Source organism: Notolabrus celidotus, chromosome 8 (genome assembly GCF_009762535.1).
Source record: "Notolabrus celidotus isolate fNotCel1 chromosome 8, fNotCel1.pri, whole genome shotgun sequence".
In the NCBI taxonomy this organism is placed as follows: domain Eukaryota; kingdom Metazoa; phylum Chordata; class Actinopteri; order Labriformes; family Labridae; genus Notolabrus; species Notolabrus celidotus.
Window position 1 is genome coordinate 22,136,302 of NC_048279.1, and position 14,842 is coordinate 22,151,143.

A 14,842-nucleotide genomic window follows, 5' to 3' on the forward strand; every position below is an offset into this window, starting at 1 on the left:
CTTAGCTTATTTTAACTCACTTTAAATGCAATTTTTATTTTTATTTTTAGTATATTTCTAATTTTCCTTTTCTTTTCTATTTTATTATATTTGTCATTTTAATTGTGCTCTTTTATGCTTGTCTGAATGTTTCCAATGCTTTTAATGTTTTAATGTAAAGCACATTGAGTGGCCCTCGTGTATGAAATGCCCTATACAAATAAAGTTGACCTGCTTTGCCTAAATATTTTTGTTTAATGCATATAAAGTATTATAGCAGCAATGTTATATTTTGTAGGGTTGGCTGTGGTGAAGGGGCCCACTGAGATATCCTTTATATGTAGTATATATGTCTAGTATATAGGGATGCACTGATGTTTTGCCAGTTTGTTCTCAGTCGGTCCTCGCCCTTCTCAGTCTCTTTTGTCAGGGTTGAATGTGTCCCTCTGACAACACCCTTGCCCCCCCCCCCCCCCCCCCAGTAAAATTGGTCTAGAACCACCACTGCCCAGAATTCCTGGTGACGCCCCTGCATTCAGGTAATTTATGTGACCTATGTCAACACATGTACAGTAAACAGCTCAGCTATAAAAAATGAGCTCGCAGAAATGAAGAAGTGCTGTATCCCGTAATTCCAGGAGTCAGAAGTTGGTAGTCTGCCTCCGTGTCACTGCTGTAACCTGCTCTTCTTGCCCTCTGCGCTGTTGTTTGCAGATGTTCATTAGCATTTGGATGTCAGCCTCTCAGAGCAAAGCCCCGCCTCCCGTGCTTTGATTGGACACACTGTTACTGGAGCTGTCAGCTCGGCTGCGGGAAGCTTTTCTCCCCCCTCTCCTCCCTGTTCAGTCAGCCCAGGCTTCAGCTACCTACACACCGACTGACTCGCAGGCGACGGCAGCCTTTCTGCTGCCTTTTGTTCGCTAGCTTAGAAAGCACTAAGAAAAAAAAGACAAGGAGCCGCATCCATGCAGTAGCACACTTTGTATTGGAAAATGATCCTCTGTACGAATAAAATGGAGTACCCCCTCAGATCCCAGTTCCAGCGAGTCCACAAACAGGTAGGTTAAAACTGACAAAAGAGTTAACATAATTAAAGCTAGCGGCTAATTGGGTAGCCCGAGGAACGTTCATTCATTTGCTGAAGGGATTATTTCATGACAAAAACAAGCTCCTCACTCAACCAGCGTTCAGTTTGTATTCTTATTTAGTCTTTTTGTGTTTCCAGTATGTGTGTAGAGACAGACCAGGGCAGCAGTGGACATTACAGCAGACTGTTAACACTTCTTCCAGTCTCTAAACTTTTTCTGACTTGGTGTCAAACAGCGGCTGCACTTAGCTGGGGAGCAGAAGTAGCCGTAACACACTTCGAAACGGTGGCTACCTTAAATCAGCCAATATTAAATCCAACATACATAAAGAGTGACTTTACAACTTGGAGTGTATAAATTAGGATTTATATGATCGAGTTTAGGTGAAGGAGGTGGTGTGTTTTCACCGTTAATGAACATTTTCATCTCTAGTGGGTGTAATGTCATTTAACGTCATTGTTTAAAATGTAAAGATTCCGTTAGTGAATGATGGTGAAATAAGGGCTTAAAATGCACCGTGTGTCTTTGGTAATGTTTGTTCCGCACTGTGAAGAAGACTCTGGCTTTGTTGTCCCTGCCTGGCTGATTTAAATACTTATTCTGACAGTCAAAAATTCAATATTCATGCAGATTTGGTGAAATGTAGGTTACAGAGCGGTGCAGTGAGAAAAGAAGCAGGACGATGACATCATCTGAGGATTTGGAGAAAGTGTCTGTCAATTAGCTTGTTGGCTGTGAAGTAATGCAGAGCCATTGATTCAACATAAATAAGATTTAAGTCAGGCCTTGAAAAGACGGCTGTATAAACGGGGGTTTCAGTCTGTGAGGATTATTGAGGTGATAGATGAAACTTGCACAAGCTCTAACATATCTTCATGTTAGCCCACTTTTTATTGCGCTGTTTTCTTGCTGGCTGAACTGGACTGCCAATCAAAGTTGTTTTTCTCCTGTGTCGCTGCCTTTTCATTTTGCAACAGAAGGGGGGCGCTGTCTCGAGTAAGTGCAGTCCAGAAAGACGTGTTTGCTGCAGATTAGAGTCCAGAAAGGGAGCAAAACAAGGAGGAATGTGAGCAGCAAAGGGATTCAAACCTCTCTACTGTGTTTCAGAGTACAGTTTGCGTTGCTTTGCTCAACCCTTGCCCCTGTTTGATTTTTATCTGCATTGTTATTCAGTTGACAGTGTTTGAACATGTATTTGACCTCTTATAGGAATGTAAATTGGCACAGTCATGTTTCAGAGCAGTGCTGTTACAATAATGAACCCTGCAAGTTTATAACCACTTAAAGCACCTGAATCCTAAAGCTACCTGTTAGAACCACATGTTTTGCAGGCATTCAAGCACCAGCAAATTGGAGCACCTTAGTTTAATATGATTATCCACACCCCCCTGTTGTTTGTGAATTACTCTGTCAGCAGTACATTCATCTCTCCCTTGCTCTACCTGCCTGCCGTGTTTTCCGACAGGTCCAGTCACTCATGGGCTGCATTTGGGCTCATTTTTCTGTCTTGTTTTTTTCATCCTGCAGCACAGTGTTTTGTTTGTCTTGGTTGTGTTGTATGAGCTGTCCTGCCCAGCAAGCTCTCTCGTCCCTCCCCGCTCCTCTCCTCTCTCCTCCCTTCTCCAAACATCTTTGGGCTGCAGCTGTTTTGTTTTTGCGCTACTCCCTGAGTTCAGGTTGCAGAGACAAAATTGTCCCCCCGGCTGCTTGTGTTTCCGGGCCAGGACGCCGGTGCATGATAAGGACAGACCCCCCTCCAGGCTCAATCGGAATGCAGATTGAATGTCGTCCTCCTGTGTCTGCAGCACCCCCCCCCTCCTGCAGCCCACCACACCATGCACACATACAGACACCACATGTGCACATGCACATCTCATCTCAAGCTGACACATTTACCCTTGGAGGACTGCTGACATCATTTCTCACTTCTTTGTGTGTCGTCTGCTTCTTCCCTCTGCCTGCACAGCACCACTGTTTTACTTGTCAGCCTCCTATTAAAGCCTGTCTTTGTCTCCATTTACCTTTCTTCCCTACAGTGACGTCACCCCTGTTTTTCATTTCATCCATGCCTCTTGCTCCTCTCTGATCAATAACCAAATGACCTCTCCTGTGTGCGAGGTTTTTTTTTCTCCCTTTTTTTGAATGTCAAATGATCTGCACCTGTGAATTTCCAGCCTTCTGTTCCTTGTTTATTTTCCGGATCTTTTGCAGCCAAGCCACAAGTTTGAATTAGCCTTGTGATTTGACTACGGCAGCATTTTAATATCAACATATCCGTCTCGCTTTGTCACCCTGAGGCTTGTTGTTTACCAGGAAGAAATGGCTTTGTTTCCAAATCAGTTTGCTGCTGGGCGTACTGTATGCAGAATCAATAGGTTTCTGTGCACAAAGCCCTTATGTGCATGTGCTAAGTCAGACTGTTTGGATCAAAATATGCTTTGTAATACCACACACAGTCGCCTTCTGATGATTTGTTCCATTTTGTTTTATAAATCCACCCACACACGCTCTTTACCAGATCTTTTTTTCTTTTAAACGGTTGTTTCCTTCATGTGGGTGGACAATGAGGAGTGCATCTCTTATCAGAGTACTGCTGTGTGCTGCTTTTGTTTGTTTTCTTTGTTTTTTGTTTTCCCCTTGGCAATAATGATGAAGCAACTCAAATCTTATGAACACAGCTTGGAGAAAGAGTGCCTTAACCTTCTTTATTTTGTTGTATATCCATTGAAAGTATGAATTAAAAGTATCTTTCTTAACATTTCTTGTATAGCAAAATCTAGTTATAAAAATAGCTTTGCCTGCTCTCTACATCTCCTTTGATTTGGACCTGGCCGTCTGTAATTTCAAATATGAGAACAGAGAAACTCCCTTTTCATGAAACATCATACACTTACTGTATTAAGTGTCAGACTGTGGATTTAGCTGAGTTGTAATTTAGCCTTTGTCAAAGTGTCAGCAGACTCAGTTAAAGCTGTGGGATGTGTCACTTCCTGCCATCAGCTGTAGTTCCTGTTTCAATCTGACTTTGTGTTGTCACATTTGTCCAGACATGTTTATGAGATTGCACAAAGCACCACTTTCCTCTTTTTCATTGTTTGATGCGATAGATGACAAATCCTGTCTCCCCACTTTACACAAGAGTAAGTGTTGTTGCTTATCTGACTGTTTGTGTGTTTAGGTCAGTTTGTAGCATATTTTATTTTGAATAGTTCACTGTACTTTGGTGTAAATGTTGCTTTATGACTCTGCTGTAGAGTAGTAGTAGAGCCCTGTGTGGGCAGTGAAGTCACGACTCTAATGTCCTGTGTGTATGTGTGTGTACTATTCTCTGTGATACACCAGTCTGTCATTTTATCTTTAAGTGCCAAAACAACAATTGTAACTTTTTTCTAAATGTGTCCTCATGCACACATTTCACCTTCCTTTACTCTGTTCAACACCAGCTCCAGCAGCACAGCCCTCATGGGACCCTCTGTGCCTTGCTTAGGAGCACTTCCGCTGGTTGAACACCTGTGTTGCTGTTTATGATTTCCCACTTTGATAAGGTTTTGTCTCCACCTCAGTGGGATCTCAGCAGTTTGACATTTACAAGAAACCAGAGAGAAATGTTTCCTATATGGTATTTTCTGTAAAGGTCTGACGTTGGTTTTGGTATCTCCAAAAAGCATGTAAACACCAGAGACAGGCTGATACCTTGGTAAAATTAGATAATTGGCACATACAGTGTGAGGGCTGATACATATATTTAAAAAAAGATTGTTGCACTGCAACGCCAAAGACGTGTTTGCAGTTAGGATTTCAACATTTATTATCTGTCAATGGTTTATATAGAATATGGCAGATAATAAAGATGGTATGAAACTGTTCCGTTTTTTTAACACTTGTATACAGAGACTGAAGTGTCAACAACACTATTAGTGATACAATCTTTATTTCACTCATTTTAAAGTGCTGCCGTCATCTGCAAATCAACATTCGCATTATATGCTAACTGATAAAGATAACTAGATTTGAGGTACACTACCAGTCAAAATTTTGTACACATCTTCTCATTTAATGGTTTTTACTTATTTAATTATTTTCAACCTTGTAGTTTAATACTGAAGACATCAAAACTATAAAATAATCTGGTTTTGCCATAATATGGATTACAGCAGTATTTGAATAGGGCTATCCACTGTGTACTAAGCCTACCTCTGAACACAACTGATGGTCTCAAACACATTAAGAGGCAAGTCATTCTACAAATGAACTCTTGACAAGGCTCATGTTAATTAGAAACCTTTCCAGGAGACCACTTCATGAAGCAGACTGAGAGAATACCTAGAGTGTGCAAAGCTGTCATGAAGGAAAAAGGGGGCTACTTTACAGAATATTAAATACATATTCTGGTTTGTTTAACACTTTTTTGTAAGTTAAATAATTCCATATATGTTCTTTCATAGTTTTGATGTCTTTGGTGTTAAGCTACAGTGTTTCAAATAATTAAAATAAATACAAACCCTTGAATGAGAAGGTGTTTCCAAACTTTTAGGCCAGTAGTGTATATGTGCTTAAATGTTGATGTTAAGAAATAATTATAAGTCAATATACCTGATATCATTTGTGTTAATGACAGTCTGAAATATTCATCCCTGATTCTGCCGTGGCTCTGATGTCTTAAACATCCGACTCAGGAGATTTGTGATGTGTTTTTGTTGTTTGTGTAAGAAACTGATCGAGTGTAGATTCTGAAAAGTTGGATCATTCATAACCGGATATTTTAATCCTGCCTGGACACAACTCTGCCCTGTGGTCGCCCTACATGTTGAAGGCATTAAAAGTTGCACTCTGAGCATGTTTTCAGTAAAATGTAGGCCCCTCAAATACCACCGTTCTCTCATTGACGAGCAGTAACCTAGATTCTGCAACTCAGCATACTAATCAGTTGCTCTTGTGTTTGCAGAGAGGTACTTCTGTAAATGTGCTCTTGTCGGTGGGTCTATGATTGGCAGGCACCTGTGTGCTCTAAGCACCCTGCATTTCCCAGGGGACGTCGGCTGACGTGAGAGGGTCTGAGCTGAGCCTCCTCTCCCTGTTTACTCACCGTTTTGTTGTCTTCTTGTTCCTCTGAGCTGCTCTCTCTCTTTCCTTATACGAATAATGAGATGTTGGAGGTTTAAACATTGTTCAGAGGTGTTTAATGTGTCATACTTTGTCTTTAGAGATCTGACTCTATATGGGTCGAGAGGTGGAGCCTCTTACAGGATCAGGAGGAAACCCTCATCCGCTGCAGGGAGAAGTGAAATACCACAAGGAGCTACCAGCCATATAAACATGTGGCTGAGTGCCAGAGAGCCGTATATGAGCTAGAGCTAAAATTAAAAAAGAAGGTGTGCTGGTTTCTATCCATCCCCTTCTTTCAGAGACCTTCTGTGATTTCAAAGAATGGATATGATCCTGGATAGCAGATCTGAGTGTTAGAAATTAATCTTTGCCAAATGCACCTAGCCCAAACTGCAGACAAACATTTGGCTTTGATCAGTGCTGTTCACTCAGGTTTCACATTCAGGGGAACTGAGTCCTCGCCCGATGCAGATTACCAAACACCTTTTCCTAGAGGCCACTGTGTGATGGCGAGAGAGGCAATAAATGGTTACAGGGGCAGGGCGGCCAACTTCCATCCCCACATGGGTCTGTTTCATTTGGCTCCAGGCCCCTCGGCTCTCTCCCTCCCATATTTGTTTGTCTGTTTCATCCACTTCTTTGCTACTGCAGCTTCGTCTCCATGGCAACTTTCACAGCAGTTTCTTCCTCTGTTGTTCCTCCCGATGTGAAAGTCCCTTTTTTAAAGGATCATTTAGGTGTTTTTTTAGTTTCTGCTATCATGTGTCTTATTGTCTGAATTTGTTGCACCTGCAGTCCGTTCATGTTCATGTAACGATCCTGTACTGAACTGCTGTTTGAATGTTTGATTTGGAGAAACAATAATGTAAAGAATGCCTTCACTGGCTGGTGGCGCCTGTATCACAGCATCACGGCTGCTGTTCTTCCAAGAGCGCCTGTCTTCAGCTGATTTAAGCATGGAACATGACTCCGGTCCAAGCACAGTCTGAGCCATCACATGGTGTGGACAGGTCCAACCTTATCCACAGCCAACCTGCTTTGGCTACAAAACAAGTTCTAATATTTCCACTGGTAGACATTCAGCGTTCACAAAGAAGTTTATGACCGTCACTGAGCAGTTTGATTAAGTGTCCCGCTTCCAGGACTCCAACTTCTTTGAGTTTCCTTGGCAATTTATCTACGCATCAGGTCTTAGATAAGCAGATTACTTTCTTTGTCTGTTGAATGTCAGACAAATGTTTTCGCTTGGAAAATGTCTGGTGAATTTATTTCCCCTTCTATGATGTCATCCCGAGCAGCTCTTTCCTCAGCATCAACAACAAAAACACAATCTTCAGCTGCCCATCTGTGTCCTGTTCTTTCAGGTGATGGTGAACGGTGAAAAGGAGCGGGTGTCGCTGCTGTTCATGAAGGCTCTGGTCAGCAGGGGGAGCGTGGACGCAGTGTATCAGCAGATGGCCTCTCACCCTCAGTATCTTGAGAGCTTCCTGCGCACGCAGCACTACATCCTGCACATGGACGGGCCCCTGCCTCTGCCATACCGCCATTACATCGCCATCATGGTCAGTCACCGGGCTGTTGTTTACGCATCTCACCAGTAGTCAAACAAACACAAAGGCTGTTTTCGAAACGGCCTGCTACATACTACTTACTAATGTAGTAGGCAGTAGATATTGCCTACTACATACTGCGTTTGAATTTAGTATGTAGTATGACTGTTCTGTTCGATCTGTTCTGCCATATGCTGGGCCAGACGTCACTGAATTTCCCCATTTTGATTTTGGTAATTTCCCAAATCACTCAGCTAAACTTCCTGTTTCTTCTTACTTCCAGGCTACTGCACGGCATCACTGCAACTACCTGGTGTACCTGCACTCTGCTCAGTTTCTGCGGGTGGGTGGGGATCCTCTGTGGTTGGAGGGTTTGGAGGCGGCACCTGCTCGCCTTCGTCTCCTTGACCGCATCAATAAGGTGCTGGCTCACCAACCCTGGCTAGCTGCCTGCTCAGACATTCAGGTACAGCAACTCTCCGCACATATGACGTACGCAGACAAACGAAGAACAAGGATTCAGATTAACAATGTTTCTTATTCATGTGACCTGTCTCCTCCTCCTCCAGACTCTGCTGAAGTCAGGCGAGCAGTGCTGGTCTCTGGCTGAGCTAGTTCAAGCCGTGGTGATCCTGGCCCATTGCCACGCCCTCTGCAGCTTTGTGGTTGGCTGTGAAACAGACTCAGACTTTGTCCCTCTCTCCAAATCTCCCAACGGTACCCCGCCGACCTTCTGCCCCTTCGATGCTGCCAACGGCAACACCAACGTGCCTCAGTCTCTTGCTGCTCTGTCTGAACACAAAACAAGACGACGGGTAACAAATCCGACTTTTTTTTATTGTTGCATCTATCAAACGTGTGAAATTGTGGACATGTGGAACAGAAATGAAAGATCCACACATTTTAGGTTCAGATCCTTTCTTAGCACAATAAGTGAAGGTTTTGTCTGATCTTTATCTGTATCTTCCCTGGTATCTGTCTCCAGTCTCTAGACTCCAGCTGTGACATGGTGTGTCTAAAGGAAAGGATCCAGAAGTCTCAGGAGGAGTGTGAGAAGAGAGAAGAGCGTCTGCTGCAGACCCAAACACTCCAGCAAACAGGTAACACACAAACACACAAACACTGCTCAGATCTTTCTGATACTTATGCTGCCGAGTGTAACATGTAGGTCACATGGTGTGAAATTTGATTACCACTCATTAGCTACCCTTATTTACACACTCTCCCTGCTTCTTTCCCCCATTCGTCTGCTTTGCTTTCATCATGTTTATCTTTAGACATGGAGGAAGAGGAGGAGATGATTTGCTTCGCAGACCCAACTCGTTTTATCACGGACCCCGACTTCTGCTATCACGAGTTCGCTCGGAGGGAGGAGGACCACTTTCAAGTGTTTAGAGTTCAGGTGAGGACAACACAGTTATGAATTTATCAAAAGGCAGGTGACGGAGACTGGTGGAAAGTCTCTCTCTATCTGATTGGCTGGTAGCGATGTAATTGGACACCTGAAACATTTAGAGGCTTAACATTTGTTACAGTCAATGCTTTTATCTCTTTATAAGACTGCAGCCTGTACTTTGACACAGCTTTTACTATATTATAGATAGAAACATTAAGTTTCCAACACATGATTGGCACTTCTTAGGTTTGGTGTTTGAATGATGTCCTTCCAAACTGTATGTCAGTCAGAGGTGGAGCTGATCAAGGCTGATGTTTGGCTCACAAATGCAAACAAGCTTACGTTTCCTTACACCCTAATCTTTACCTCCTTAACTCTCAGATAATTCAGAGCTGGATTTGCATCTACAATATTCAAATATAGACAAAAACATGACATGCTCTATCTGGCGGTGAATAGTTTTGGGCCTTTGAGGTGACAATGATTTTAGAGGTCACAGAATGATTAAGACTACTGGATCACAGAAAACCAAAACATCTCAGTTCCTCAAAATTAAGTTTTCCTGAAAATATCTTCTGAAGTGAGGCGTGTATCTTGATGGGATTAACAGGCCAGAATGAAGATCATGTGTGAAAATAATAAGTGGTTTTGTATTTTATTTTTTATGTCAATAGGATCTTACTATATTTATGATTCTTTATATGCTAAGCCACTGTAGAAGGAAGCACCTGCTGAACCTTCTTGGTTTGTGTGTGGGTGGGGGATATTTGTAACAAACAGATGTATGCCATGTATTATTGCTGATTTGTTTTTTTGTAAAATAAAAATTGAAAGTCATAAAAAAAAAAATAAGTTTTCCTATCCTCTACCATTCTTCAAATATTCAATCAGCTCCCCCTCAGGGCTTGAATAAGAAAGAAATGAAATGAGATACTTTGATTGGACGGGTCAGAAACATTATACTCACTCTGGAGTACTTGATGAGTTATTTTGTGAGCTACCAATCAAAAGCTGTGCTAAGGTGTGTTGCTGTGTTGTATTTGCTCTGCAGGACTATTCGTGGGAGGACCACGGCTTCTCCTTAGTTAACAGGTTGTATTCAGACATTGGGCACCTCCTGGACGACCGGTTCAGAAGCGTGACCACCCTACCCTCACTGCACAGTCCCGACCTGAAGAGGGCGATCTGGAACTACATCCACTGTGTGTTAGGAATACGGTGAGCAACCATCCCCTTTTTTAACTTGTGTGGAGATCCTACTCTTTGTGTTCAGTAGATTAATACATTTTGTTTGTGTTTACAGGTACGATGATTATGATTACGGAGAAGTGAATCAGCTGCTGGAACGAGATTTGAAGCTGTACATAAAGAATTTAGCCTGTTATCCTGATGCCACCAAAACTCCAGTGTATCCGTTGAGCTGGGCTCCGCTAAAGAGTTCAGAACGGGTAAGAAGAATAACTCAACTCAACTCAACTGTATTTATATAGCACCTTTCATACATACAAATATGCAGCCCAAAGGGCTTCACAGAATAACACAGAGACAGAAAACAACAGCAATGGTAAAATTATAAAAGGCATGATTATAAATAAAATACTTAAAAATGAAATCAATACAGTAAAATTATTAAAATAAGTAATAGTGGAAAGAAAAGTTAAAGAGAAGGTAGTGTTAACAAGATCAGATGAATACAAGAAATAAATTGATAAAAAAAATAATTAAATAAGATAAATAAATGTTAAAGCAATAATTCAAATAACAATGATTCAAATAATAATCAGGGTTCCCACGCGTCCTGGAAAACCTGGAAAACCTGGAAAACAGTTGACCAGTTTTCCAGTACTGGAAAACACCTGGAAAATGGGAGAAAAAGTAAAAAGTCCTGGAAAATCATAGATTGTCCTGGAAAATTATTCCAAAATGACTGTTTGCGACCTGACACGGTTAAAAAAAACACATCCCCATTCAACATTTGTGGCCATTTTTGTCATTCAGTTCTATTTAGGTCAATTTATGCACTGATCCTCTGATTATTATTATTATTATTTATTTATTTATCTCAGTAAGGCAGCTTCCAGAGTCCTTTAATGGCTCTTTTGTTTTTTACTTAGTTCATTTTATATTTTTTGAGAAAAGAGAAAGCTGAGATGAGAGTTGGCCATCATTGTTACTTGGTTGCACTAATAAAGTGAAGTGCTGTACATCTGTGGTTGCAGGTGGTGTTCCATAATTAATTTGCCATCATTTTTAAGCATGTAAGAGATTGTTTCGTGGATAGCCATAGACTGCACGTCTTTCAATGTAGACTTCCACTGAGAGGAACATATTAGGCTATTTAGGAACTAAATTAGGAATTCATTTTAGACTGTCATACCAGCTTGATCATCACTGAAAATGTCCTGGAAATGTCCTGGAAATGTCCTGGAAAATGATCTCTGGAAAAGAGTGGGAACCCTGAATAATACAAATAATAAAAATAATACTGCAGTCCAGGTCTAAAAATAAAGGACTACAAATTAAAAGCCAGATTAAAAAGGTAAGTCTTAAGTTAACTTTTATTTTTTTATTTTTTTATTTTTTATTTTTATTGGATACGACAGCTGAAGATGTAGGGAGTAGAGAATGGGGGAAGACATGAAGGAAATGGTCGACTGGCTGAGAATCGAACCGGCGACCCCTGCGACGAGGACTGTAGCCTCTGTATTAAGTTTACTTCTAAAAACACCCAGACAGCTCGCTGTTTTAATGACCAGAGGCAGAGACTTCTACAGTTTAGGGGCGTAAAAACAGAAAGCTCTCTGGCTGAAGCTTGTGTGAGACACACGAGGATCATTTAAAAGGGACGCATTCGAGGACCTCAGTGATCGGGTTGGAACATAAAATGACAGGAGATCAGTGATGTATGAAGGAGCAGGGCTCGGTCTGTTAAAAGTTTTAAAAACAAGTAAAAGAATAAGACTCTCCTCACTAGTTTAAACTCAGCCTTCTCTGCCGCTCTGTCTCAATCACCTTCTTTTCCCTTGTCTTTAGATACATGTGAATTTACTCATCATGGAGGCCCGGCTGCAGGCTGAGCTGCTGTACGCTCTGAGAGCCATCACCCAATACATGATCGCCTGAGAGCCCCCCCAAGAGACACAAACCTCTAACTTTCCACCGGTACAGAGAGACCCAGAGACATGAGGATAAAGAAAGCTGACAGCAGACAGCGAAGAGGGACGAGAGCGGCACAAAGGACACAGAGCTCCGACACTCTGAAGCTGTCCCTCATGAATGTTTTTCTTTTTCAGATTTAATGTATTTATACCATGACGTGCCACATCCCTCTTCTCCTCCTTCTCCCCCTCTTGCAGCGTGTTATGAAGTCCTCTTATCAAACATCTCGGCTCTCAAAGGTTATGTGCAATCATTAACTAGACTTGTTTGAATTTTTACCTGTCGTTTTTTGTTCCAGTGCAGTGGCCAATACTCTCCCTTTCTGTTTAGTCCCTTTGTATCTTTGTATGAAGTTTGCTATCTCCAAAAACAACAAAGAATCGACATGTTACAAATCTACAGTGAATGTTAGAGGGAGAGTTAAAGGGCCTTTTTTTTGACAATCCTTGTCAGTGTTTGAGGACGACATTTGAAAATGAACTGCAGAGGATGACCGTTATACTCTCCCTAACATTTCGTATTAATGCTGTCCAAGAACAAACAACAGTGACACTGCTGAGAGTTATCACATCACTATAGTTTCTTTTAATAAGCACTTTTTTAAAACTTTATATATTTATAATGCAAGGTAGCTCATTAGTGGACATTAAAACGATGCACAGTGTTCGGTCTGACGCCTTTCTTCTCCACTGTACGACATGTAAAGAAAGATTTCAGTGTCTGTCTTTGAACATTTGAGATGTTGTTATCCCAGATTTCTGAGTGAAGACCTTTGATCCTTGATATTTCAGTAAGCTATTGGAGGGACTGTGAAGGCAAAGAGAACATACATCCTATAACTAAATTAAAGGGGTCAGAGAGCTGTTCTCTTACAGCGAAGATTAAACTGAGCCATTTACTGAGTGATTGATTTTTGTTCGTACAATGCTCAAAGCAAGATCAGTAATGATCAAAAGAATGACTGAATTTCAGATCGGAGCTCTTTTAAAAGCTTGAAACGATTAAATGACAAATTGAAAGATTAAAAATGTCCAGAGGCAGAGCTGCGCTGGCCATGAGTTGAGGTCAAGTGCAGTTTTTTTTCTAGATGCTTTGTGTGAAAGCTGTTTCTGAGAGTTGTGTCAAAGCTGACTATCAAGTCAAAATCCACGGTACAGATTTCAGAGCAGAACAAAGTGCGAACATCTGTTAAACTCCTTGTTTCTGTCTTTTTATCTTTTATTTTTACAGTTTTGTAAACTATAGAGTCTTTCTGTTAAGTTTCTGGGTGTGATGTAGGACCTGCTTGTTGTGCTGCCACCTGTTGAGATGTAGAGGTGTGACAGACTGTTTAGAGTTAGGCGATAGTAACTTTGAGATGTAGAGAAGAAACTGAGATGCATATCGACTAAAGCAAAGCGCTGTTAACACAGAGGTGCCTTCAGGCTCTGACTGGAGTGCTGCTGAAGTGAAGGGATGTGACTACTGGAGGCTGAATGTGGGCTCTGCAGATGAAAACACTCAGCTGATGAGTTAAAGACTCGTGGTTTCTCCCTCATGAATGGGAAAATGTTTTTTTCTGAACATCAGCCGCAGTTCTGATGAACTGAGTATGTGAATGCCCGTGTTTTCAGTCAGACACTTTCTACAAGCCCCAGCAACTCAGCAAGAGCCTTTGACACAGATGGATGTGAAAATGTTCAACTTGAGCAGTTTAAAAAAAAAAAAAAAGGACAATTATTTAAAGATAAAAAATAATTTAAAAAAGAGAACAAGAAGAAAGACAAAAAAATGTTTTTTGAAAATGTGAAGAAATGTTTTCTATAAAAAAGCTCTATGAAGAAAAATACTGTGTCCTGTTGTCTTTATTAACTGTTGTCTGTTTTCTCAAAGTCTGTAAACGATGAAGTTTCTTTAGAACACAAAAATCTTAAATTCAACCAAATATCTTTGCTAAGCTTATTTCACAGTTTTTGGACATTGTTTTTTTTCAGGCAGCAAATGTCAGCATTTAACCCTCCTGTTATGTTGTGGGTCAAATTGGTCCTTTTTAAAAGTCTATTTTAGGCAGCTAAATGCAGCATAAAAATCTGGGTCGCATGACAGAAGGGGTGTCATGTTAATTTATCAACATCACTTCATAGAAATAAAAAAAATCTAAATTTAAAATAAAATAAACAAAAATCTATGTCATGTAAAACTGTTGTGTTTATATTAAAGGCTTCCCAATGTACATTAAAAAAAGTTTGAACTGGAAATGTAATGAAAAACGAGTGAATTATCCTCATTGAACCATGATCTGTGAGAATTAAAGAACACCAATGGACCAAATCTTGATTTAAATGGTTAGTCACAGCCCCTCCAGGAGACCTTTATATATATATATATATATATATATATATATATATATATTTGCACTGTCTACTTGCTACTGTGACACTTGAATTTCCGCGTTGTGGGATGAGTAAAGGACTATCTTATCTTATCTCTTAGTAATGGAGTTAAAAATTAGATTTAAAAAATGTGTATTGGGATTTTTTGGGGTTCTGACACTTGGATAATTGAATATGCCCCGTGTCAAATTG

At 40.9% G+C, this 14,842-nt stretch overlaps 1 protein-coding gene across 1 annotated transcript; it reads left to right on the forward strand.

The window, feature by feature from the left end:
• Positions 1–553: 553 nt before the first annotated feature.
• si:zfos-80g12.1 (sestrin-3) lies at positions 554–14,003 on the forward strand. Its single transcript, XM_034690217.1, has 9 exons — positions 554–1,037; positions 7,538–7,735; positions 8,007–8,189; positions 8,293–8,538; positions 8,709–8,823; positions 9,001–9,125; positions 10,171–10,337; positions 10,423–10,567; positions 12,153–14,003. The coding sequence occupies exons 1-9, from the start codon at positions 972–974 to the stop codon at positions 12,240–12,242; spliced, it is 1,335 nt and encodes a 444-aa protein (XP_034546108.1). The 5' UTR covers positions 554–971; the 3' UTR covers positions 12,243–14,003.
• The last annotated feature ends 839 nt before the right edge of the window (positions 14,004–14,842 follow it).

Coding starts and splice junctions, on each gene's coding strand:
- si:zfos-80g12.1 (XM_034690217.1), top strand. CDS start 972: ATGATCCTCTGTACGAATAAAATGGAGTACCCCCTCAGATCCCAGTTC. Junction 7,736..8,006: donor GCCATTACATCGCCATCATG/GTCAGTCACCGG, acceptor TCTTACTTCCAG/GCTACTGCACGGCATCACTG. Junction 10,568..12,152: donor CGCTAAAGAGTTCAGAACGG/GTAAGAAGAATA, acceptor CCTTGTCTTTAG/ATACATGTGAATTTACTCAT.